Consider the following 27,956-nt stretch of genomic DNA (forward strand, 5'->3'; position numbering starts at 1 on the left):
GACTAACAAAACAGAGTCGACTCATCGAAGTTTGCCAAAAGTTTATTGCTAGTTATGTTAGCAAAGTGGCGAATATGGCAATAAATATAAAGTTTTATTATAAAGTTGTAGAATAAAACTGAAATTTGATTTACCGTCCGAGTCGAAGTATCGAAACGGGGAGTAAAACGCATTGTTCTAACTGGACCGCCTAACGTAAGTGGACTAAACTAGCTGACGTTAGCCAGCTGAGCTAACGTTAGCTACGGTTACAGGTTGTAAAAGCTCTCTGGTTGTGTACCCATAGCGTAGCCCTCTAGCTATAAGCTAAATAAATAGCTATATGGTTGTGGTTGTAGCTTGCACGTTTGTTAGAACTGGCTTGTTGGCTACCAAGTTAGCTAGTTAGTTTTCTCAGTTGATTTGCTGATCAATTCTCTTAGTTCACTATTTGGGGAACGCCTTAGCTATATTCGTCAAAATATATATATATATAATTTGTTAATCAAATGTTATAGGCCTATAGCCATATCTCTTGTGTGCACAATATCTACAGTTTACTAACTTAGTTAGCTTGTTACTGTAAAATTGCTGTGTTAAATTGTTTGTCTTTTCTAGCCTAAAACAAGTTCCAGTGTATTTTTCTGGGAAATCATGGCATGACTTCATCTCTTCTGGGAAATGAATAAGGGAACTAGCAAGAAAATGTGAAGACAACAGTAGAAGGACATTCAGCTATTGATAGTAATCTACACTGCTCAAAAAATAAAGGGAACACTAAAATAACACATCCTAGATCTGAATGAATGAAATAATCTTATTAAATACTTTTTCTTTACATAGTTGAATGTGCTGACAACAAAATGCACAAAAATAATCAATGGAAATCCAATTTATCAACCCATGGAGGTCTGGATTTGGAGTCACTCAAAATTAAAGTGGAAAACCACACTACAGGCTGATCCAACTTTGATGTAATGTCAAAATGAGGCTCAGTAGTGTGTGTGGCCTCCACGTGCCTGTATGACCTCCCTACAATGCCTGGGCATGCTCCTGATGAGGTGGCGGATGGTCTCCTGAGGGATCTCCTCCCAGACCTGGACTAAAGCATCCGCCAACTCCTGGACAGTCTGTGGTGCAACGTGGAGTTGGTGGATGGAGCGAGACATGATGTCCCAGATGTGCTCAATTGGATTCAGGTCTGGGGAACGGGCGGGCCAGTCCATAGCATCAATGCCTTCCTCTTGCAGGAACTGCTGACACACTCCAGCCACATTAGGTCTAGCATTGTCTTGCATTAGGAGGAACCCAGGGCCAACCGCACCAGCATATGGTCTCACAAGGGGTCTGAGGATCTCATCTCGGTACCTAATGGCAGTCTGGCTACCTCTGGCGAGCACATGGAGGGCTGTGCGGCCCCCCCAAATAAATGTCACCCCACACCATGACTGAACCACCGCCAAACCGGTCATGCTGGAGGATGTTGCAGGCAGCAGAACGTTCTCCACGGCGTCTCCAGACTGTCACGTCTGTCACATGTGCTCAGTGTGAACCTGCTTTCATCTGAAGAGCACAGGGCGCCAGTGGCAAATTTGCCAATCTTGGTGTTCTCTGGCAAATGCCAAACGTCCTGCACGGTGTTGGGCTGTAAGCACAACCCCCACCTGTGGACGTCGGGCCCTCATACCACCCTCATGGAGTCTGTTTCTGACCGTTTGAGCAGACACATGCGCATTTGTGCCCTGAGGAGGTCATTTTGCAGGGCTCTGGCAGTGCTCCTCCATGCACAAAGGCGGAGGTAGCGGTCCTGCTGCTGGGTTGTTGCCCTCCTACGGCCTCCTCCACGTCTCCTGATGTACTGGCCTGTCTCCTGGTAGCGCCTCCATGCTCTGGACACTACGCTGACAGACACAGCAAACCCTCTTACCACAGCTCGCATTGATGTGCCATCCTGGATGAGCTGCACTACCTGAGCCACTTGTGTGGGTTGTAGACTCCGTCTCATGCTACCACTAGAGTGAAAGCACCGCCAGCATTCAAAAGTGACCAAAACATCAGCCAGGAAGCATAGGAACTGAGAAGTGGTCTGTGGTTACCACCTGCAGAACCACTCCTTTATTGGGGGTGTCTTGCTAATTGCCTATCATTTCCACCTGTTGTCTATTCCATTTGCACAACAGCATGCGAAATGTATTGTCAATCAGTGTTGCTTCCTAAGTGGACAGTTTGATTTCACAGAAGTGTGATTGACTTGGAGTTACATTGTGTTGTTTAAGTGTTCCCTTTATTTTTTTGAGCAGTATATATCACGTGTATCTTTAAAAATAAATCGGGCTTCTCAGAGTCCCAATCCCGCTAGCAAGCCAATCTCCACACTGAATCATTTCAGGTGAGGGGTGCCTCTTTCTAGATCTGTCCCCTCTGTTTTGATGGTGATTTGCTGGCTGCATTACTGCTCTCATGCATTATTATGCTTTGGTGTTTCCGCGTTTGCTTGGTTAATAAGAGGCTGTGGACTGGATAATGAGAAGCTGTGGACACAGAGTGAATAGACCACCCTGTGAGTACATTAAAGATGAGCTCATGATAACAGTTCTGTGTGTGATGTGGGAGCCAGCCTCCTGTCAAGCTGTTCTTTCAAATGACTGCTTTTGTTGCCACAGCTGCACTGTAGTTGTATATCACTTGTCCTATTAACCACTACGTCATAGTCACAGACAGACAGCTTTGTCACCGACTCAGACACATACAGTTGAAGTCGGCAGTTTACATACACCTTAGCCAAATAGGAGCAGACTCCTTTCTGAGAATGTAGGCTCCTCCTTTACGCCAGTGAAAAGAATCAGGGAAAAGGATCTCTGTCTGACTATCAGTGAGCTGGTGTAACTGAGTCAGGTCTGTAGGCCTCCTTGCTCGCGCACGCTTTTTCAGTTCGGACCACACATTTTCTATAGGATTGAGGTCAGGGCTTTGTGATGGCCACTCCAATACCTTGACTTTGTTGTGTTTAAGCCATTGTGCCACAACTTTGGAAGTATGCTTGGGGTCATTGTCCATTTGGAAGACCCATTGGCGACCAAGCTTTAACTTCCTGACTGATGTCTTGAGATGTTGCTTCAATATATCCACACAATTTTCCTCCCTCATGATGCCATCTATTTTGTGAAGCGCACCAGTCCCTCCTGCAGCAAAGCACCCCCACAACATGATGCTGCCACCCCCGTGCTTCACGGTTGGGATGGTGTTCTTTGGCTTGCAAGCCTCCCCCTTTTTCCTCCAAACAGAACGATGGTCATTATGGCCAAATAGTTCTATTTCTGTTTCATCAGACCAGAGGACATTTCTCCAAAAAGTACGATCTTTGTCCCCATGTGCAGTTGCAAACCGTAGTCTGGCTTTTTTATGGCGGTTTTGGAGCAGTGGCTTCTTCCTTGCTGAGCGGCCTTTCAGGTTATGTCGATATAGGACTTGTTTTACTGTGGATATAGATACTTTTGTACCGGTTTCCTCCAACATCTTCACAAGGTCCTTTGCTGTTCTGATTTGCACTTTTCTCACCAAAGTACGTTCATCTCTGGGAGACAGAACGCGAGTCCTTCCTGAGTGGTATGACGGCTGCGTGGTCCCATGGTATTTATACTTGCGTACTATTGTATGTACAAATAAACGTGGTACCTTCAGGCATTTGGAAATGATTCCCAAGGATGAACCAGACTTGTGTAGGTCTACAATTTTTTTTTTTTTCGGATGTCTTGACTGATTTCTTTTGATTTTCCCATGATGTCAAGCAAAGAGGCAGTGAGTTTGAAGGTAGGCCTTGAAATACATCCACAGGTACACCTCCAATTGACTGAAATGATGTCAATTAGCCTATCAGAAGCTTCTAAAGCCATGACATTTTCTGGAATTTTCCAAGCTGTTTAAAGGCACAGTCAACTTAGTGTATGTAACCTTCTGACCCACTGGAATTGTGATACAGTGAATTAATTAAAAGTGAAATAATCTGTCTGTAAACAATTGTTGTAAAAATGATTTGTCATGCACGAAGTAGATCTCTTAACCGACTTGCCAAAACTGTAGTTTGTTAACCTTTTACGGCTAGGGGTTCCGCTAGCGGAACATTTCGACAACATCCGGTGACATGGCAGAGCGAAGAAGAAAAAAAAAAATCGTAATATTTAACTTTCATACATTCACAAGTGCAATACACCAAATTAAAGCTTAACTTCTTGTTATGCTAGCCACCGTGTCAGATTTCAAAAAGGCTTTACGGCAATAGCAAACCATGCTATTATCTGAGGACAGCAGTCCATCAAACATATAACAATCATAATTCAACCCGCCAGGCGCGACACAAAACTCAGAAATAACGATATAATTCATGCCTTACCTTTGAAGATCTTCTGTTAGCACTCCAATATGTCCAATAAACATCATAAATGGTCCTTTGGTTCGATAAATTCCGTCGTTATATCTCAAATGTCTATTTATTTGGCGCGTTTGATTAAAAAAAAAAAAAAAAACACAGGCTCCAACTCGCGCAACATGACTACAAAAAATCTAAAGTTACCTGTAATCTTGATCCAAACATTTAGAACTTTCCTAATACAACTTTAGGTATTTTTTAATGTAAATAATCAATTAAATTTAAGATGGGATAAACTGTTCAATACCAGACGAAAACAAAGTGGAGTGAGCTTTCAGGTCTTGCGCCCCAACCACAACAGTACACTAGACTCGACCCTCGTTCTGAACAGCCATACCACTTCATTACTCAAAAGAAAAACATCAACCAATTTCTAAAGACTGTTGACATTCAGTGGAAGCGATAGGAACTGCAAGCAAGTGCCTTAGAAATCTATATCCACATAGAAACCCCATTGAAAACACTGTCACCTCAAAAAAGAAAAAAATCCTGGATGGTTTGTCCTCGGGGTTTCGCCTGCCAAATAAGTTCTGTTATACTCACAGACATAATTTTAACAGTTTTAGAAACTGTTTTCTATCCAAATCTACCAATTATATGCATATCCTAGCTTCTGGGCCCGAGTAGCAGGCAGTTTACTCTGGGCATGCTTTTCATCCAAAATTCCGAATGCTGCTCCCTATCCTAAAAAAGTTAACAAGAAATTTGTGGGGTGGTTGAAAAACTAGTTTTAATGACTTCAACCTAAGTGTATGTAAACATCTGACTTCAACTGTACATTACACACCCATTTGGTGCACAATACTAGAAAGGTTTCAGTTCACACACTGGCAGCTGTTGATTGCTAATTATAAACATATGTACAGGAATGTACTGCACAGAGTATGGCACAGACTCCTCACGCACAAACAAAAGCAGGCTTAACCTCTCTAGGGGGTGTGGGACGCTACCGTCCCACCTGGCCAACATCCAGTGAAATTGCAGAGTGTGAAATTCAAAAATACTCAATTCAAATATTTAGCATTCTTGAAAATGTGTTATACATCATAGTATCTGTGAAGTAATGTTTTCCCTCTACAGTATGGGGTTAATTTTCAGAATGAGAGAATTAGGTGAAAACGTGGCATTGCTTGTTAAACAAGTGGATTCAGGGCTGGAGTTGGCTTAACCCTTGTGTTGTCTTAAGGGTAAAAAATGACCTGACACAATGTTTAGCAGCAGAGAACCGCCTAAATTATATTTTTTCAACTTGAAATTTGATGACTTCCTAGAGTGACCTCAACATTTAGAAAAAGTGAAACATCGCCTTTGTTCATATTTCCATGAAAGCTTTACACCAAAGCGTACAAAGTAATTTTTGGCCCGGCAGTTATAATGAGAAATTGAGATTGTGTTCTACTGATTGAACTCAGCCAGCAGCTCCTGAAGAGGAAGATCACAATGGTTGGCACAGTTAGAAAGAACAAGCCTGAGCTCCCCCCTGCACTCCTTGCAAAAAGGGTGAGGAGGCCTTCTCATCAAAGTTTGCCTTCACCCCCACCACCACTCCAGTTTCTTACCTCCCAAAGAGGAACAAGAATGTGGTCCTCCTGAGGACACTGCACAAAACGGCTGAGATCAGTGATCGTGAGGACAGGAAGCCAGCCATCATCCTGGACTACAACCACAACAAAGGAGGAGTGGACAACCTGGACAAGGTGATTGGAACTTACAGCTGCAGGAGGATGACTGCCCGCTGGCCCCTGGTCATCTTCCATAACATCATTGAAGTGTCCTCATACAACATCTTTGTGATATGGAACAAGATCAACCCTACCTGGATGCCTGATAAGCGGAACAAGAGGAGGGTGTTCCTGGAGCAGCTGGGAATGGCACTTGTAACCCCATACATTCAAAGAAGGGAGCGCCTCCCCCGCACAGCAGCCTCTGCAGATCTTGTGAAAGCTGTTCAGGGGGCTGAATCTTGTCCTGATCCACCTGAGGCTGGGGCAGGCAAGAGGAGGAGATGCCAATTCTGCCTCCCAAAGAAGGACTGGAAAACATACTATGTGCTGCACATGTGAGAAATACATCTGCAAATTCCATGTGCACACACTTGCATACTCCCCTACATGTGCTAATTAGAGTTGATTTCATTAGTTTTTCACAGTTTTGTGTCTATCTTATTTGTTTATACACCTTGTGGGTGGGTGCTATGGTTTCATAAATGGGAGAAGACTAGTATTGTGTAGTGTAATTCCTCATTGTACAGTATAATAGAATATATCACTATGTTGCCAGAAAACGGTTATTGTTTCCCTTCAATAAATGCATTCAAAACTACTCTGCACATTTCTGCTTTCTTAGGCTTTACAAGTGCTATCTCTTGCAAAACATTTTTTTACACCTATGCAGTACTTTTAGTAATAATAAACCTCTACTTTAGTAAAGAAAACAATTGACAGGTGTGTTGTAATAACTAGTCTTGTCCACTGATTTTTAAATGCAGTCTTTCTGCATTGTGAGGAGGGAAAACCAAGATATTCAAAGTTTGATGAATGACAGGTTGTTTCTAAATGCAAAATAGATTTGGGGTTTAAAATTCAATTAAGCTGCTTTATTTTTGGGGTTTAGTGAATGCGGGTCATTTTTTACCCTTAGGACAAGGAGTATACAGAATGTTAAGACTATATACAAGGGTTAAGCCGGAAGCCACTAGAGTTGAAAGGAACACCACACACTTTCCCTCTTTCTCACTTTTTCAATACAGTGGATAAAAAGGGCTATGCCAGGTGTATTCTCTGCTTGAAAGAGATCAATTATGCCAACAAAGGGTATGGTATCATGCTGTATTCACAATGCAACAAGCAGCTCGACAAAGAGGTCTGTGGTGAACCATCCCCAGGTTGAAAGTAGATTACTCCTGGATTAGAAAAGTGATGATTCACAACAACCAAGTCTTTGAATAATCTTTGAATGTCATTTAGTTACAGGCGTTGCGATACTACCTACTATCAGAATATGCATCTTTCTATTATCCACCAATGAATATTAATATGCACCTGCAGCATGCATTTGAATACCGCTTACTGTTTTTTTATATTTGTAATAATTGTGCTCTTGACACTTAGCTGGTAGCCTACTTTGGTTTCAGGAATAACCTGTTAATTAGGCCTACTCCTTACTACTATGACGTGACCTGTTAATTAGGCCTACTCCTTACTACTATGACGTGACCTGTTAATTAGGCTACTCCTTACTACTATGACGTGACCTGTTAATTAGGCCTACTCCTTACTACTATGACGTGACCTGTTAATTAGGCCTACTCCTTACTACTATGACGTGACCTGTTAATTAGGCCTACTCCTTACTACTAAAACGTGTGTCTGGAAAGAGGCGGCCTACTTTATCATGTGGGAAGGAGGCAGCGTTTGGTCTTGTGCTGTTGGCGTTCCGCATCTACGACTACTAGGCTTTCTTATCACTGTACTAACAATGGCTTTTCCACACCGTCGTAACTGTGCAGGTCTTTTTTCAAACTTTTGTCAGCCAGGCTACATTACCTACTTCTTGCTAAATAATGAAAGTTTAATCAATTTGCAATTATAATTATCTTTTCTCTACCAATGATTTGCATACAGTATATTACATGTATCTGTGGTGATTGGGAAAAATCCTCTCCTGTTTGTCTGCTTGCCTAGGCTAGCTGTATCTTCACACTTAAGTAGACCCTGAGCACTAATGATTGAGTCATTGATTGACAGCTTGCGTGTGGTGAGGGGTGAACATATCCACTCCTGTCCTGCCCTGCGTGTGCACGCTGTTTAGTGGGTGTTGCCATGTTGTCGCGTGGCCAGAATGAAGCTTCACACACAGCATCTTGTGTTCTCTTCACAGAAGGCTGCCGAGGAGAGCTGTGGTGGCACTGACAAGGCAAGCCAAACTCAAACAGTAGGAGAAATGCAGCCTCGTGGACTGACGGGCAACTCTGTCTGAGGATCTCTGTCTGGGGCTGTGGTCATGTCTCTATACAGACTAACAGTTGCAGGACAAACAACCTTACATAAAAAGGGAATATTAGGATTTTCCAACAACTCTTGTTGTGAAGGTTCAGACCACTTCTCCTAGGTCCAGCAGATGTTTTTGGACTTTTAGTTTTTTCATTATCACAATTTTTCGGATGAACTGGGATCGTCCCACTTATGACCTTAAATGGATTCCGTTGGCTCTTTGGTTAGCATTCAAGATGAGGACCAGTCCTATCGTGTCCGATACAGGTAGGCAATACCCCACCCAGCATTATACTGTCACTGTCTCAATCGTTGGTCAACATATGTTGTTTCATGTACGGCCTAGATTGGGTGCTTTAAACTTCCCTTCATTGAAGTGAAGTTTTTTTATTTATTTTTTAAAGAATTGGAACAAGAATTTAACAACAATGATCATTGTAGGATTTGACACAGTAGACCATGTAGTCTAGATTTCATCCTGATGTCTCAAAAGTCTGTTGCATGGGATGAGATCAGATTTTCCCGAGCTTTCAGGTGTGAATTGGTAGGCTACATTTCCCCCTTCTTCCATTTTAAGTGGAGTTGTGAGAGGAAGTTCCATGTAAGTGGAGTTGAGACAGAGGGATGGTTGGACTATAGACTGACTAGTTGAGTGGTTCCTGTTCCCATGTTTGTGGCAGACTGGCAGGTCACTGACTTTCATAGGTGTCATCCAGCACCTGGCCCAAGGTAAAGGGCACCGGCAGGTGTGACCTGGGGAAAAAACAGCAAAAACGCTCCAGGCTTCTCAATCAATATTTAACAAGCCTCTGAAACATTCATGATGATTTGCTTTGTATTTCTAGTTTCCAAATGAGATGATTCATCTTCTTTTGAAAGGAGTGGAGGGACATCTGTTTGGTAGAAGACACCATGGTTGTATGTTCAACCATGTTCACCTCCACCTATAGGATTTATCGGTATTTCCCTGGTCAACCATTTAAAATGCATTTGAGCATTAATGCGGAGGTGACAATTATGGCATATGTTCTCAAACGCTTCAATGTTAGTGTTGAAGGTAGGCCTAACTCCTAGTCAAACCTTGTACGTTTTAATTGAATAACTTAAACCTCCTATTAGAGCTGGCACGATAAACTGAAAATGATCGACAACGACCATACTGAGCACTTATCGCAGGCATTTAGCTGATATTGTTCATTATGATAAGTAGCCTATACTAGAGAAGTGTGAAATGACAGTTTGCTAATATGAGTGATTGTTAATGGGACAATTGATGGCTACAACCATAAAACTAGAAGTAGTAGTTTTAAAATAAATATTTGTTATAAACGTATCGTTCTATTTATGGTTATCACATCAATTCAGGCAAATGATCGCTATATCCATTTTGCCCAGTTTTACCTCCTAGCCAGCTGAATCTCAGACAGAGACCTTTAACAAAGCTCTCTGATGCTCCCAGCAGCTTTGTAACAGGGCCTGTATAATCACTGTAGGACCCACTGTAGTAATTCCAGCCAGGTGACAAGGCCAGAGAGAGACAAGTAGATTACCTCATGTAACGCTGACAGTAGATTTTCCCCTTTTATCCTTAGGGTTAGCCTACTTTATTGCAACCGTAGTGTGTGGCATGCAAAAATATGGTCATTGGTGACTTGTGGGAATGGAAGGAGATCTTTTCAATGTTTTGGTAAAATAATCTCAGTGAGACATTGAAGAGCGTAGGCTACCTCAGCCCTTGTCCGGAATGTGTTTAGCTCTCGACTGTTGCACAGGAATCATCTTTAAACCCAGTGGAAGCCTCTTTAGATGCCACTCAGATGTACCATGTGCTGTTGTAGGGGAAAGAAACCCAGGTATGGCTGTAGTGTGTGGTTAAAATAACCAAATTAGGTTAAATCCAGGATCTGTCACTGTACAGTACAATAATTTATTGTCATTTTATCTGCAAGACTGACACCGGCTCATTGAAACATTGCTCAGTCTGTAAACGGTAAAACACATTTAAATACAGTAAACAAAAACAAAACTATAGATGTTTTCCCTTCAATATCAATGTTATAACCTTTTATCTATAAAGTTTCAATGCATACAATGTGTTTAGTAGGTCAGATCTATGTCAGTCTGTATTCTGTGAGAGCTTTCTAAACAGAACCCTGGGTGGGTGGGGAGCACTTGATAGAAGAGGGAAAACTTGAACTAAAAAAACATGCATGAATACAGTTAATCTCCTCTAACAAAGTGATGGGCGTTTATGCAGTAGAATACACAAGATGGTAAAGAGACTGTGTAACAATTGAAGCCAGGCTGCATGAATATCACTAATCTGCTCCTAATCTGTTAATCCACCTGCCTCTGTGGATGCTCCTCTCTGACCCTGTCTGGGGTTAGTGACCGAAACACCCAGAATGTTACAGCACCCTGAGCGTTGCAGATCTAATGTCTTGCTCAATCCCTATTCTACACAGCAGAGAACCATGCCTGTAGACAGTACACTTCTGTCTGAATGTTCTGTAAACATTGAGCCCACTGAATAGCCCAGTCCTCAGCGGAGCTGTCTGCCAGATTGCTGCATATTGTACTGTAGTGACCACGTAGAGAGGAAGTCAGCCCTAACCATAACAAACAAACCCTGATAAACCAAGGCTATTGTCCTCAGGGCTAAGAAGGAAGTAGCCAAACAAACTCCACATTCAGTCTGATGGAGAGTGAGAGGGATGCTAGTCATACGTTTTTTTTTCTGCTTCTATAACTTGAACATTTAGGCTAATGGTTAGCTTTGGTTTCTGGTTGATTTGAACTTTGGCAACTTTGGGACGTTTAGACTCAATAAGCTAGTTTTTTTTTGGACCAGACTATATTTTCTCCTGTCTGTGCCTACTGAACGCCACCAGCTCCGTGGACCTCTAATCCTATCTTCTACCTAAAGCGTTTCTGCTGCCCCCTGTAGGATGGAGGCGTCTTGTCTGGAGCTGGCCCTGGAGGGGGAGCGGCTCTGTAAGGTGGACGACTACAGCGCAGGAGTGTCTTTCTTCGAGGCGGCCATCCAGGTTGGCACTGAGGACCTGCAGGTGCTGAGCGCCATCTATAGCCAGCTGGGCAATGCCTACTTCCACCTGCATGATTACGGCAAGGCCTTGGAGTTCCACCATCATGACCTCACCTTGACCAGGTAGGAACACCCCAATCACCAGGCAGGAAAGAATACGCCCATCACCCAGGCAGGAAAGAATACGCCCATCACCCAGGCAGGAAAGAATACGCCCATCACCCAGGCAGGAAAGAATACGCCCATCACCCAGGCAGGAAAGAATACGCCCATCACCCAGGCAGGAAAGAATACGCCCATCACCCAGGCAGGAAAGAATACGCCCATCACCAGGGCCGTATTAATAAAGCTTCTCGGAGTAGGACCAGGTCATTGTTCCCTTTATCAGCATGACCTCACCACATAATTCCGCTGTCTGGACATAAGCATTTTGCAATTTAAAGTAGATGACTGTTCTGTTCTGCCTGCGGCTATGGAACCCTGACCTGTTCACCGGACGTGCTTGTTGCACCCTCGACAACTACTATGATTATTATTATTTGACCATGCTGGTCATTTATGAACATTTTAACATTTTAAAATCTTGACCATGTTCTGTTATAATATCCACCCTGCACAGCCAGAAGAGGTCTGGCCACCCCTCATAGCCTGGTTCCTCTCTAGGTTTCTTCCTAGGTTTTTGGCCTTTCTAGGGAGTTTTTCCTAGGGAGTTTTTCCTAGCCACCGTGCTTCTTTCACATGCTTTGCTTGCTGTTTGGGGTTTTAGGCTGGGTTTCTGTACAGCACTTTGAGATATCAGCTGATGTACGAAGGGCTATATAAAAATAAATTTGATTTGATGAGCTTTTCCGTCCCAAGATGACATTTTACGATGCCATTCTCAGGACCATCAGGGACCAGCAGGGAGAGGCTAAAGCCAGTGGTAACCTAGGCAACACGCTGAAGGTGTTGGGTAGGTTTGATGAGGCTTTGGTCTGCTGTCAGAGGCACTTAGACATCGCCGTGGACCTGCACGACAAGGTGAGATTGATTAACTCATTTGCGGTTTATTCCGGTGTTTAAATTCAGCATTTAAAAAAATACGTTTTTGGAATTGACATTGCCTCTGTTCTTCTGCCTCTTCGTTAGGTGGGGCAGGCGAGGGCGCTGTATAACTTTGGGAACGTGTATCATGCCAAAGGCAAGACCATCTGTTGGAGCGGAGCGGAGCCTGGAGAGTTCCCTGAGGAGGTCATGACTGCACTAAGGAAAGCAGCGGAATACTATGAGTGAGTTAGTGTGTTCATGTGCCTTACGTCTAGTACTGTAGAGTAGAAATAAAGGGGATATTGTCATACTATATATTGTCATATTATATCTATCTCACACACATTTCAATTAACAGGTATGCTATCACGATTTTACAATGTAGAAAATAGTCAAACTAAAGAAAAACCCTTGAATGAGTAGGTGTGTCAACTTTTGAACGGTACTGTATTTTAAACAATGTTTATTTTCAACGTTTTTTCTGTATTGTCAGAGCAAACTTATCCATAGTGAAGGAGCTTGGAGATTGTGCCGCCCAGGGCCGAACATACGGTAACCTTGGCAACACACACTACCTGTTAGGAGACTTCCGGAATGCAGTGGCCTCTCATGAACAGGTAATTACAATCTGATCAAAGTTTATAACCTATCATTAAGTGCTGGATTCAATCAAAACTGCACTGCTGTAGACATTTACATTTTAGTCATTTAGCAGACGCTCTTATCCAGAGCGACTTACAGTAGTGAATGCATACATTTCATACATTTTTTTTCGCCGTACTGGTCCCCCGTGGGAATCGAACCCACAACCCTGGCGTTGCAAACACCATGCTCTACCACCTGAGCCACACGCGACCGTAGCATATAAAAAACACACTTACCCTATGGCCAAACAGAATAGTGTGGTTTTATGTACTGTAGTAGAAATACCAGTTAGACTCCCTTCACTGGAAGATGAGCAGTAGTTTGTACACAAAGGAACTCCAGAAACATTACTGAGGCAGTTTTGAGTAAGTCCAGCCATTAGTCTTTTGTCAGATATATTTCTGTTATCAATGGTGCTCTGCAGTTCATTATAATGTCCTGTATGACTCATTTCAATCCAGAAAGACTGGAGGTAAACATATGCCACAATGGAAGACTAGAGTCGCTGGATGTACCGAGACCAAGGTGTTGTAATGTGTGTGTGTGTGTGTGTGTGTGTGTTTTCGTCAATTTCTTTCCCAGCGCCTCCAGATTGCCAAGGAGTTTGGTGACCGCTCGGCAGAGAGAAGGGCCTACTGCAACCTGGGGAACGCCTATATCTTTCTGGGGGAATTTGAAGTGGCAGCCGAGCATTACAAGTGAGCCAAACCCCCAGCCCAACCATTCATCTTCTCTTAATGAAGTTCACTCCCCCTGAGAAAACAACACTTCTTTCAGTCTGGAGGGTGTAACACTGTTAACACCGTAGGGTTTCAGGAGAGAGATGGCAGCAGCCATGCCTCAAAGGACACAATGTCAAGAGAGACAGAAAACACATTCGTTTTGTGTGTCTGCATGTGTGCATTCATATACTAAACAAAATTTCAGGAACAGAGTAGCCTTTGGGGTGTGTGTCACTATGAATGAGAGCCAGTGATCTGTTGTGGTTGTCAGGAGGACTCTGCAGCTGGCCAGACTGCTGAAGGACCGGGCTGTAGAGGCTCAGGCCTGTTACAGTCTGGGAAACACCTACACATTGCTCCAGGACTACGATAGGGCCATAGACTACCACCTCAAACACCTCATCATCGCACAGGACCTCAACGACAGGATCGGTGAGGGCCGGGCGTGCTGGAGTTTAGGAAACGCTCACACAGCCCTGGGGAACCATGACCAGGCCATGCACTTTGCTGAGAAACACCTGGAGATCTCCAAAGAGGTAGACTGCATTATCATAAAGTATCATGAGTAGGGCTGTTGCGATGATCGTATGACCGCCACACTGGCAGTCACGAGCCATGAAGGCAGTCAAATTCCACGTGACCATTTAGTCAAGGTAATTAGGCTTCTCCAAGCTCTGATGCTGGTCATTAGTAGCTTACCAAACTTACTAACTGCCTGGTACTCAGCACTCTATTTTCCCTCTAATCATTCTGACATCAATGAAAATGTTTTCAAAAATCAAATGAAACACTAAATGAGTCCATGAGCTCAGGTTGCGCAACATTTCTATAGGCTATGCAATTAGCGAGAAAACAGAGTAATGGCCTCTACTAAAAAGAGGAGGATTCCATCATTTCTATAGGCTAGGCCTACTATTTATTTCTTAACTTTCCTAATATTAAGCACATTGCTTCTCTTTACAACAGGAGCCTACCTGGCTTGCATGAAAATGAACTATTTAAGTGCATAGATGACATGTATTTTCTCCAACTGCTCCTGTTTTGAGACCGGTGCATGATAATGGACCATTCTATATCAAAACAAAATGTCACACATATAACTCAGCAAAAAAAGAAACATCCCTTTTTCAGGACCCTGTCTTTCAAAGATAATTTGTAAAAATCCAAATAACTTCACAGATTAATTGTAAAGGGTTTCAACACTGTTTCCCATGCTTGTTCAATGAACCATAAACAATTAATGAACATGCACCTGTGGAACGGTCATTAAGACACTAACAGCTTACAGATGGTAGGCAATTAAGGTCACAGTTAAGAAAACTTAGGACACTTAAGAGGCCTTTCTACTGACTCTGAAAAACACTAAAAGAAAGATGCCCGGGGTCCCTGCTCATCTGCGTGAACGTGCCATAGGAATGCTGCAAGGAGGCATGAGGACTGCAGATGTGGCCAGGGCAATAAATTGTGGTCTGCACTGTGAGACGCCTACAGAAAGGAACAGCTGATCGTCCGCGCAGTGGCAGACCACGTGTAACAACACCTGCACAGGATCAGTACATCCGAACATCAGGTACAGGATGGCAACAACTGCCCGCGTTACACCAGGAACGCACAAGCCCTCCATCAGTGCTCAGACTGTCCGCAATGGGCTAAGAGAGGCTGGACTGAGGGCTTGTAGGCCTGTTGTAAGGCAGGTCCTCACCAGACATCAGTTGCACAAACCTACCGTCGCTAGACCAGACAGGACTGGCAAAAAAATGATCTTCACTGATGAGTCGCAGTTTTGTCTCACCAGGGGTTATGGTCGGATTTGCGTTTATTGTCGAAGGAAGGTGGAGGGTCCGTCATGGTCTGGGGCGGTGTCACAGCATCATCGGACTGTGCCTGCAATGCCAACAAGCTATCTCAACGCTGTGCGTTACAGGGAAGACATCCTCCTCCCTCATGTGGTACCCTTCCTGCAGGCTCATCCTGACATGACCCTCCAGCATGACAATGCAACCAGCCATACTGCTTGTTCTGTGTGTGATTTCCTTCAAGACAGGAATGTCAGTTTTCTGCCATGGCCAGCGACGAGCCCGGATCTCAATCCCATTGAGCACGTCTAGGACCTGTTGGATCGGAGGGTGAGGGCTCGGGCCATTCCCCTCAGAAATGTCTGGGAACTTGCAGGTGCCTTGGTGGAAGAGTGGGATAACATCTCACAGCAATAACTGGCAAATCTGGTGTAGTCCATGAGGAGGAGATGCACTGCAGTACTTAATGCAGCTGGTGGCCACACCAGATACTGACTGTTACTTTTGATTTTGACCCACCCTCCTCCCCTTTGTTCAGGGACACATTATTCCATTTCTGTTAGTCACATGTCTGTGGAACTTGTTCAGTTTATTTCTCAGTTGTCGAATCTTATGTTCATACAAATATTTGCACATGTTAATCTTACATCTAGACGTTCCGCTAACGGAACACCTGCTCCAATATCCAATGATAGGCGTGGCGCGAATTACAAATTCCTCAAACCCAAAACTTCCATTTCTCAAACATATGACCATTTTACACCATTTTAAAGACAAGACTCTCCTTTATCTAACCATACTGTCCGATTTCAAAAAGGCTTTACAGCGAAAGCAAAACATTAGATTATGTCAGGAGAGTACCCAGCCAGAAATAATCAGACACCCATTTTTCAAGCTAGCATAGAATGTCACATAAACCCAAATCACAGCTAAATGCAGCACTAACCTTTGATCTTCATCAGATGACAATCTTAGGACATTGTTATACAATACATGCATGTTTTGTTCAATCAAGTTCATATTTATATCCAAAAACCAGCTTTTTACATTAGCATGTGACGTTCAGAACTAGCATACCCCCCGCAAACTTCCGGTGAATTTACTAAATTACTCATGATAAACGTTGACAAAATACATAACAATTATTTTAAGAATTATAGATACAGAACTCCTTTGTGCAATCGAGGTGTCCGATTTTAAAATAGCTTTTCGGCAAAAGCACATTTTGCAATATTCTGAGTAGATAGCCCAGCCATCACGGCTAGCTATTTTGACACCCACCAAGTTTAGCCCTGACCAAACTCCGATTTACTATTAGAAAAGTTTGATTACCTTTGGTGTTCTTCGTCAGAATGCACTCCCAGGACTTCTACTTCAATAACAAATGTTGGTTTGGTTCAAAATAATCCATAGTTATATCCAAATAGCGGCGTTTTGTTTGTGCGTTCAAGACACTATCCAAGGGTGACGAAGGGTTACGCGCCCGACGCGTTTCGTGACCAAAAAATTCTAAATATTCCATTACCGTACTTCGAAGCATGTCAACCGCTGTTTAAAATACATTTTTTTATGTCATTTTTCTCGTAAAAAAGCAATAATATTCCGACCGGGAGTGGTGGTTTTCGTTCAAGATAGAGAAAGTAAACATGGAGTCGACTCGTGCACGAGCCTGAGTCTCATAGTACTGTGACCGGCCACTATCCAAACGCGCTAATGTTTTTCAGTCAGGGCCTGCAAAGCCACGATTCAGCTTTTTGCCGCCTTCTGAGAGCCCATGGGAGCCGTAGGAAGTGTCACGTAACAGCAGAGATCCCCTGTTTTGGATAGAGATAATCAAGAAGGCCAAGAAATGGTCAGACAGGGTACTTCCTGTACAGAATCTTCTCAGGTTTTGGCCTGCCAAATGAGTTCTGTTATACTCAGACACCATTCAAACAGTTTTAGAAACTTTGGAGTGTTTCCTATCCAAAGCTAATAATTATATGCATATTCTAGTTTCTGGGCTGTAGTAATAATCAGATTAAATTGGGTACGTTTTTTTATCCGGCCGTGAAAATACTGCCCCCTATCCATAACAGGTTAAGTTTGCTGAAAATAAACACAGTTGAGAGTGAGGACGTTTCTTTTTTGCTGAGTTTATTATTTAATTTGGGATCTATCGCATCCCACAACCGTCCCAGACTATGTTTGGAATATTTATTTCTTGAATAGGTTGACTTTTGTACTATGGGGGATAGTATATTGACATAGTGCTTTTGCTGTTCGTTAGGCATAAATATCTTGTTAGTTGATTAAAGTAAATGTGGACAGTTCTTCCAGTATCTTTTTAATATGCACCTCGGAATTGGATAAGGACGTGCTGAGCTAAAGGGTAGAGCTGCCGCTTTCAAGGTGCGGGACTCTAACCCGGAAGCTTACAAGAAATCCCGCGTCAATACAGGGCTAAGATTGAATCATACTACACCGGCTCCAACGCTCGTCGGATGTGGCAGGGCTTGCAAACTATTACAAACTACAAAGGGAAGCACAGCCGAGAGCTGCCCAGTGACACGAGCCTACCAGGCGCGCTAAATCACTTCAATGCTTGCTTCGAGGCAAGCAACACTGAGGCATGCATGAGAGCATCAGCTGTTCCGGACGACTGTGTGATCACGCTCTCCGTAGCCGACGTGAGTAAGACCTTTTAAACAGGTCAACATTCACAAGGCTGCGGGGCCAGATGGATTACCAGGACGTGTGCTCCGGGCATGTGCTGACCAACTGGCAGGTGCTGACCAACTGGCAGGTGCTGACCAACTGGCAGGTGTTTTCACTGACATTTTCAACATGTCCCTGATTGTCTGTAATACCAACATAGTCCCTGTTCCCAAGAACACAAAGGCAACCTGCCTAAATGACTACAGACCCGTAGCACTCATGTCCGTAGCCATAAAGTGCTTTGAAAGGCTGGTAATGGCTCACATCAACACCATTATCCCAGAAAACCTAGACCCACTCCAATTTGCATACCGCCCAAACAGATCCACAGATGGTGCAATCTCTATTGCACTCCACACAGCCCTTTCCCACCTGGACAAAAGGAACATCTATGTGAGAATGCTATTCATTGACTACAGCTCAGCGTTCAACACCATAGTACCCTCAAAGCTCATCACCAAGCTAAGGAACCTGGGACTAAACACCTCCCTCTGCAACTGGATCCTGGACTTCCTGATGGGCTGCCCCCAGGTGGTGAGGGTAGGTAGCAACACATCTGCCACGCTAATCCTCAACACTGGAGCTCACCAGGGGTGTGTGCTCAGTCCCCTCCTGTACTCCCTGTTCACCCGCGACTGCATGGCCAGGCACGACTCCAACACCATCATTAAGTTTGCTGACGACACAACAGTGGTAGGCCTGATCACCGACAACGACGAGACAGCCTATAGGGAGGAGGTCAGAGACCTGGCCGGGTGGTGCCAGAATAACAACCTATCCCTCAACGTAACCAAGACTAAGGAGATGATTGTGGACTACAGGAAAAGGAGCACTGAGCACGTCCCCATTCTCATCGATGGGGCTGTAGTGGAGCAGGTTGAGAGCTTCAAATTCCTTGGTGTCCACATCAACAACAAATTAGAGTGAAGAGGGCACGACAAAGCCTATTCCCCCTCAGGAAACTAAAAAGATTTGGCATGGGTCCTGAGATCCTCAAAAGGTTCTACAGCTGCAACATCGAGAGCATCCTGACCGGCATCGCTGCCTGGTACGGCAATTGCTTGGCCTCCGACCGCAAGGCACTTCAGAGGGTAGTGCGTACGGCCCAGTACATCACTGGGGCAAAGCTGCCTGCCATCCAGGACCTCTACACCAGGCGGTGTCGGAGGAAGGCCCTGAAAATTGTCAGACCCCAGCCACCCCAGTCATAGACTGTTCTCTCTGCTACCGGAGTGCCAAGTCTAGGACAAAAAGGCTTCTCAACAGCTTTTACCCCAAGCCATAAGACTCCTGAACAGGTAACCAAATCGTTACCCGGACTATTTGCGTTGTGTGCCCCCCCCCCCGCTACTCTCTGTTTATCGTATATGCATAGTTACTTTAACTATACATTCATGTACATACTACCTCAATTGGCCCGACCAACCAGTGCTCCCGCACAACCCCCAACCCCTCTTTTTACGCTACTGCTACTCTCAGTTCATCATATATGCATAGTCACTTTAACCATACCCACATGTACATACTACCTCAATAAGCCTGACTAACCGGTGTCTGTATATAGCCTTGCTACTCTTATTTTCAAATGTCTTTTTACTGTTTTATTTCTTTACTTACACACACACACCTTTTTTTCCCGCACTATTGGTTAGAGCCTGTAAGTAAGCATTTCACTGTAAGGTCTACACCTGTTGTATTCGGCGCATGTGACAAATAAACTTTGATTTGAGTTGTGTCCCCGATGTCTGTCTTCACTTGTAGCCTGTGAGAAGTACCCGATCACGTGATGAAGAGACATATGAGTGAGAGGTCCTTCGGAGCGTGCAGCACTCACAGGCTGACCATACTGCTCGCGTTGCAAAATAAATGAAGAAATCTGTTATTCAATTATTGCACCCACACTGCTAGCGAGCGTCTGCGTTGTCAAGGGCTAAAATAGAAATCAGTTCTCTTTGACGCAGATCGCGCTGCAAGTCCTGCCTATCCCATCTCATTGGTTTATAGAAGCGGCTACCCACGTGCCATCTCCTCATTGGTTATACCCACGTGGGTGACTGAAAGACGAACGATGACAGTGTCGGTAAAGCATCTAATTTATGAAAGTTGCTAATTGCAATATAAAGTCAAGAGAAGAAAAGGCCTGGAAGGAAGAGATGACTGGAAACGATTCGGTTGACCGTTTTATGTGTGGATTAATTGGAGTAGAGGGCCTTGTGCATTTCAGGTAAAATAGCAACTCAATGTTTATCCCAGGACAAATTAGCTAGCAAGTGCAAGCTAACTAGCTAAATTGCTATAAATGTTTAATGCTTTTCGACCTGTTCCCAAATTAATATAATTGGTTCAGAGTTTGTTTTGATATTTTAACCTGCGTGTCGTGATCGCGTTTGGTGTGGGGGGACAATATAAATTTATGCACGATGGTGCACGCACGCAGCCGGTTTGGGCTCTGTGTCAGGGAGAAGGGCACAAAGCAGCACTCTGGGACAATGGCCACAAAAGGCATGGAATTTTTTAGGGTGCATTACGGCCACACGGGATGCCACCGTGAAATTCAAGGCATTATCAAGGCTTGTCAAATTGTGAATGAGAGGCTGATGAGGTCTGTACAGCCTGCACAAAAAACAAAGCAGAGCTCATATCTTTCAAGTTACTTTTTTCAAGTCATTATTCTCATGGTCCTCCTCTCTTTTTGATGACCAATTTACCCTTTTTACCAAAGAGCACCTTCTGTCTACCAACATCTACTATTGTGTCCCTTAGCAGCCCTTCTCTTTCTACCTTTCTATTTTATTCAGCTTCGTTCAATTGTATTCTTCATACTATAAAATAATCTAAAATAATGGCATGGAATTGTAAGCAAATCTTGTCTGCTAAATGAACTAGTGTAGCCCACAGCCATTTGGCATAGCCACATCAGGGCCTAACATAAGGACAACACAGAGTATGCTATTCTGCTCTTCTGAACCAGACTACATTTTCTTAATTTCATGCTTCTTTAGACCTGTCTAAAATAAATATTGGATTGATTGTGAAGGTGTAGGCTATATTATTACTTTATTTTTAAATGTAGATGTTCCAAAGGTCTGCATCCGTGGCTTGTAGGAAGCAAGGAGATGCTAAATGTGTTTGTTAATTACGGTCAATTACCGTGAGACTGACAGTTATTTGCTTGACAATCACCGGCTGATGAAATTGTGTGACCGCCACAACCCTAATCACCTCGTGAGTAGGACCACAATTTTATACTGAATCCTCCATTTGTGGTCAGCTAAAACTCATGGTCGTAGAAACCCTATCCATATAAAAAAAAGTATCTGATTACAGCAAGGTCGATCCTAATTTGGTGTGTGTTTCAGACTGGGGACCGGAGTGGAGAGCTCACAGCCCGTATGAACGTGTCAGACCTGCAGATGGTCCTGGGGCTGAGCTATAGAACCAACGACTCCACCCTGTCTGAGAACCCCATCAAGGACATTGACTACAACCTGCACGGGGCCAGGCCCAGGATGGGCAGACGGCACAGCATGGAAAACCTGGAGCTCATGAAACTCACCCCAGACAAGATCAACGTAAGTTACTGGGTTCAAAGGTGCAATCTGTAACTTTCTATTCCCTAGGCTTAGTGGCAATTCAAATTGCACTATTGGCCTGAAATTAGTGAAATTACACATTGCATCTTTCAAATGTCTTGTTTTGTATGTATAATGTCAATTCTCTATTTGAGGTGTTTGTGATGTGTATTCAAAGTTTGTCTCCCCTCTCTCCAGGCTCAGAAGTGGAACAGTGACATCCTGACCAAGCAGTCTAAACCCACCCTGGCTAAGAGCTCCTCCAAGCTGTTCTTCGTCAGCCGTCTGCGGGGCAAGAAGCACAAGGCTGGGGGCTCCAGTAAAGTCCTGCAGGACACCAGTAACACCCCACAGACCCCCGCACAGGGACCACAGAAGGTTAGAGGAAAAACATGATTTATCTAGTCCTAAAGCATCTCTTAGCCATTAACCATTCTCCTAGTTCTGAAACTACTACTACTGATACTCTACTGACTACTTCTACTACTGATACTCTTCTACTACTGATACTCTTCTACTACTGATACTCTTCTACTACTGATACTCTTCTACTACTGATACTCTTCTACTACTGATAATCTGACTACTACTGATACTCTGACTACTTCTACTACTGATACTCTTCTACTACTGATACTACAGATACTCTACTACTGACTACTACTACTACTGATACTCTTCTACTACTGACTACTACTACTGATACTCTTCTACTACTGATACTCTACTGACTACTTCTACTACTGATACTCTGACTACTTCTACTACTGACTCTTCTACTACTGATACTCTACTGACTACTTCTACTACTGATACTCTTCTACTGATACTACAGATACTCTACTACTGACTACTACTACTACTACTGATACTCTTCTACTACTACTGATACTCTTCTACTACTGATACTCTACTGACTACTTCTACTACTGATACTCTGACTACTTCTACTACTGACTCTTCTACTACTGATACTCTACTGACTACTTCTACTACTGATACTCTACTGACTACTTCTACTACTGATACTCTACTGACTACTGATACTCTACTGACTACTGATACTCTACTGACTACTTCTACTACTGATACTCTACTGACTACTTCTTCTACTACTGACTACTTCTACTACTGATACTCTACTGACTACTACTACTACTGATACTCTACTACTGACTACTACTACTACTACTGATACTCTACTACTGAATACTACTACTACTGATACTCTTCTACTACTACTACTACTGATACTCTACTGACTACTTCTACTACTGATACTCTACTGACTACTTCTTCTACTACTGATACTCTACTGACTACTACTGATACTCTTCTACTACTGATACTCTACTGACTTCTTCTACTACTGATACTCTACGACTATACTCTACTGACTACTTCTACGATACTCTACTGACTACTTCTACTATACTCCTGATACTCTTCTACTACTATACTCTGACTACTTCTACTGATACTCTACTACTGATACTCTACTGACTACTTCTACTACTGATACTCTTCTGCTACTATGCTCTACTACTGATACTCTACTACTACTACTGATACTCTTCTACTACTGATACTCTACTGACTACTTCTACTACTGATACTCTGACTACTTCTACTACTGACTCTTCTACTACTGATACTCTACTGACTACTTCTACTACTGATACTCTACTGACTACTTCTACTACTGATACTCTACTGACTACTGATACTCTACTGACTACTGATACTCTACTGACTACTTCTACTACTGATACTCTACTGACTACTTCTTCTACTACTGACTACTTCTACTACTGATACTCTACTGACTACTACTACTACTGATACTCTACTACTGACTACTACTACTACTGATACTCTACTACTGAATACTACTACTACTGATACTCTTCTACTACTACTACTACTGATACTCTACTGACTACTTCTACTACTGATACTCTACTGACTACTTCTTCTACTACTGATACTCTACTGACTACTACTGATACTCTTCTACTACTGATACTCTACTGACTTCTTCTACTACTGATACTCTACGACTATACTCTACTGACTACTTCTACGATACTCTACTGACTACTTCTACTATACTCCTGATACTCTTCTACTACTATACTCTGACTACTTCTACTGATACTCTACTACTGATACTCTACTGACTACTTCTACTACTGATACTCTTCTGCTACTATGCTCTACTACTGATACTCTACTACTACTACTATACTCTGACTACTTCTGATACTCTTCTGCTACTATGCTCTACTACTATACTCTACTGATATTCTACTGACTACTTCTACACTCTACTACTTATACTCTGACTACCTCTACTACTGACCTCTACTACTATACTGATCTCTGCTACACTCTACTACCACTACTATACTCTACTACTACTCTACCATGCTGCTACTACTACCACTACTATACTCTACTACTGATACTACTACTCTACCATGCTACTAGTACTCTACTACCAATAATACGTCTACTACACTACTATACGCTACTAGTACTCTACTACCAATAATACGTCTACTACTACCAATACTTCTACACCTCTACTACTTATAGCTTATTAAAGTGTGGCTATTATGCTTACACCCACGTTTCATTGTGGATCAAAATAAAGTATTTAATTCTCACTCAGAGGGCCAGTCCAGACATGCTCGGGGACGAGGGCTTCTTTGACCTGCTGAGTCGTTTCCAGAGCAACAGGATGGACGACCAGCGCTGTTCCATACAGGACAAGGGCTCCTCTGACTCTCCAGCCAGAGCCATGAGGAAGTGTAAGAGTAAACACACACTGTTAGGACCTTATGACTGTTTATACCCACTTCCAACAAAATCCATGGCAAAATGTGCCTTTGATCCCTCCCTCCCTCTCTCCTCCAGCTGTGTCAGAGTCAGCAGCTGTAACAGGCCTGGGTTCTGGGTCTGGTTCCCAGGGTTGCCGGTTAGAGGACGGTGGAGGTGCTGGGGGTAGTTTGCCCGTCCTTCGGGTCCACCAGAACAGAAGCCAGGCTGTCCTCAGCCACCTGATGGCCAATGCAGATAACTCTGAGCCTGATGATGACTTCTTCAACATGCTCGTCAAGTGCCAGGTGTGTATTATAGGGTGGTGTACAGTAGGTCAGGGCACACTGTAGCAAATGTTACATCTGTGTTTTACATTGAAAGGGGTCCTTTTCATATAGGTAAGTTCCACTTTCTCCTATCCCTCCCCCAGGGTTCCCGTCTGGATGACCAGCGCTGCGCCCCTCCCCCGGCACGTGGCCCCACTGTCCCAGACGAGGACTTCTTCAGCCTCATCATGAGGTCCCAGGCCAAACGCATGGATGAGCAGCGGGTCACCCTGCCATCCGCAGCACGGCCATGCTCCAACTGAGCCTTGCCCAAGTAGAGGGCCCCCGATGGCGGGGTGAAAACCCAGGAGAGTGGGCCTCTCTGGAGGTGAACAGTGTGGAAGAGGAAGGGTGTTTTGTATTTGTCCACGACATTGATGCTGTACTCAAGTGGATGGGGCTTTTTTACAGACTAACTTTTCAATGGTCTTTTCTGTCCGTAGCAGAGACTGTTGCTTCCAAAAATAATGGTTGTGTTGATAATCCTGTCCATGGTGGGATTCAGAAGCCTCATGTTTCCCAGTTGAAAGCACTGCTAGCATTAATGTAGGTGCCTATAGGGAACCACAGTGGAACATTCAGGAACTCACTGAAGGGTTCTAGAATATGGAACCATCTTTCCTTATGGGGAATACTCGACCTTGCACTGTACTGTACATGTTGTGAAACTGCACAGACAAACATGAAGTCCTGAACCTACTCCTCTTATGTTTTTAACAATTATGTACTACATAGAATTTTACTACCATCTGAAAATGTATCTTTAGATATGTGTCATGACTGCAGTGTATTTATTTCTAAGCTCTAGCATACTGCCGTTTCACCTCCCCTTGTGGTTGGTCTGATTTTGCACCAGGTTTTTCTGACGTAGACTAGACTGGTACAGCACTCTTTCCAGCAGGTAGCCTAGCGGTTAGAACGTTGGGCCAGTAACCTAAAGGTCGCTGGTTCGAATCCTGAGCCGACCAGGCAAAAAAAAAAATCTGCCGATGTGCTCTTGAACAAGACACTTCACCCTAATTGCGTCTGATAAATGTATTTAATTGTCTGTATGTTGGGAGTTGTGGTTATGAATGGGATACCTCATTTAGGTAAGGATTTACAAAAAAAAGAAAATGCTCTCAGGCTTAATAATCATTGACAAAATGAATTCACCGGTGGGTGTGTACAGTTCCTGATGCTCTTCTGTACTTCCTATATTTTCTATGACATCAGGAATAAAGCTTCATTTATTTAGTATAGAAATTGTTTTGTCTTAATGGTTCACCAAAGTTGAGTTAGCTGGAGAGGTGTCGAAGCACAGCTTTCCACAAGGCAAGGCAACTAACCTACCAAACCGTGAGGCTAGGCGTGTCATATTAATCACCTACCAAACCGTGAGGCTAGGTGTGTCTAATATTAATCACCTACCAAACCGTGAGGCTAGGTGTGTCTAATATTAATCACCTACCAAACCGTGAGGCTAGGTGTCTAATATTAATCACCTACCAAACCGTGAGGCTAGGTGTGTCTAATATTAATCACCTACCAAACGTGAGGCTAGGTGTCTAATATTAATCACCTACCAAACCGTGAGGCTAGGTGTCTAATATTAATCACCTACCAAACCGTGAGGCTTGGTGTGTTGAACCATAAATAAAATCAAATTGTATTTGTCACATACACATGTTAATGCGAGTGTAGCGAAGTGCTTCCAGTTCCGACCATTTTTTTTCCTAGGAAGGCGAAGCGAGGCGGCCATCTCTGTCGGCGCCGGAAGTAGGAATAAGATGTAAGCATAAAGTTCTTCAATGATACATTTCAAACTTCAGACCTTTCAGTGTGTACTAACTACAGGCCTATGCCATTGCATAGTATATCCTATCAGGAGATCACACTAGTTCAGTCAAGGGTCAGAGGCTTTTATTTAGATACCACAGCAGCGATCACACTTTCATTTCTCTTAGTCACTTTTTAAAACAAGTTTTATAAAAGCTAAATACAAGAACCACCATCTTATTTCATATCAACAGAAAATCATGACTAGACATACAATATAACAAATTATAAATAAATACATCTATTAGTTTGGCCTTATTTTAAAATTGATGAACAAAGCCTAAAACTCAATTCTGCATCTTGATACAATAAGTGTCTGGTGCAAACGTAAGATACAGAAAAAATAACACAAAACATGGCCCTCAATACAGGTTCATAAATGTGATGTAGAGCAATGCCATGCTTTTTCTAAGATTTCATTGTGCATAAGAATCCCTTTAAATGGTCAAAGACTGCCATCTAGGAAACAACCAGTAACACTGCAGAACTAAAGCTATACAAGTGATTGTTGCTTACAACTTAACTGTACGCTGCATCTGGCCAAGCCAAAAAGTAGATCTGGAATTCCCTTCCATGTCGATATAAAACAAGTATTTTATTTTTACATTTGAAAGCAAGCCAATGCAAGAAACACCATATCTGCCTGAAGACAGCATTTTGCACTAAACACTTGACATTAACGTACAAGCGCCCCCCCAAAAGCCAGCGATGCGATAGGCAAACTTGCACAGTAGCGTTAAACATCGGAAAGTTCCACATTAGGGGTATACTAGTAGTATTGATCAAAGCAACAGATTCAACTCGATAGAAGAATAACCCACACTGATCGCCTGATGTAATGAACCACACACACAGTCAGCAGTTTAGATCACAACATTGGTTTCTTAAATAATAGCAGCATGGTAACAAGCTGTAACAAACACACTGACTGTGCAAACTAATGAGGAATGTACATTTTGTTTCTGGAATGATGTCACAGATAAGTTCAACTTTGACCCCGAAATGGAGAGGACCCACGTGGGTTTCTGTATTGATAAAGCTTTCTTGTGGAAACTGGATAACTCAAGGCACCATATGAAACAATGCAC

At 43.2% G+C, this 27,956-nt stretch overlaps 1 protein-coding gene across 3 annotated transcripts; it reads left to right on the plus strand.

The window, feature by feature from the left end:
- On the plus strand, positions 1 to 26,291 carry LOC106569672 (G-protein-signaling modulator 2). 3 transcript variants are annotated; one of them, XM_014141236.2, is made up of 13 exons: positions 1 to 195; positions 8,285 to 8,664; positions 11,345 to 11,566; positions 12,328 to 12,463; positions 12,572 to 12,711; positions 12,963 to 13,086; positions 13,697 to 13,812; positions 14,108 to 14,372; positions 21,689 to 21,901; positions 22,100 to 22,279; positions 24,576 to 24,714; positions 24,821 to 25,029; positions 25,155 to 26,291. In XM_014141236.2, exons 2-13 carry the CDS (start codon positions 8,600 to 8,602, stop codon positions 25,311 to 25,313), a joined length of 1,968 nt encoding a protein of 655 aa, XP_013996711.1. In that variant the 5' UTR covers positions 1 to 195; positions 8,285 to 8,599; the 3' UTR covers positions 25,314 to 26,291. The 3 variants fall into 3 exon arrangements, with proteins under 3 accessions (XP_013996711.1, XP_045550326.1, XP_045550327.1); XM_045694370.1 differs by having other exon boundaries at positions 8,288 to 8,664; XM_045694371.1 differs by lacking the exon at positions 8,285 to 8,664.
- Positions 26,292 to 27,956: the final 1,665 nt, after the last annotated feature.

The sequence above is a fragment of the Salmo salar genome, chromosome ssa14 (assembly GCF_905237065.1).
Source record: "Salmo salar chromosome ssa14, Ssal_v3.1, whole genome shotgun sequence".
Taxonomy (NCBI): Eukaryota; Metazoa; Chordata; class Actinopteri; order Salmoniformes; family Salmonidae; genus Salmo; species Salmo salar.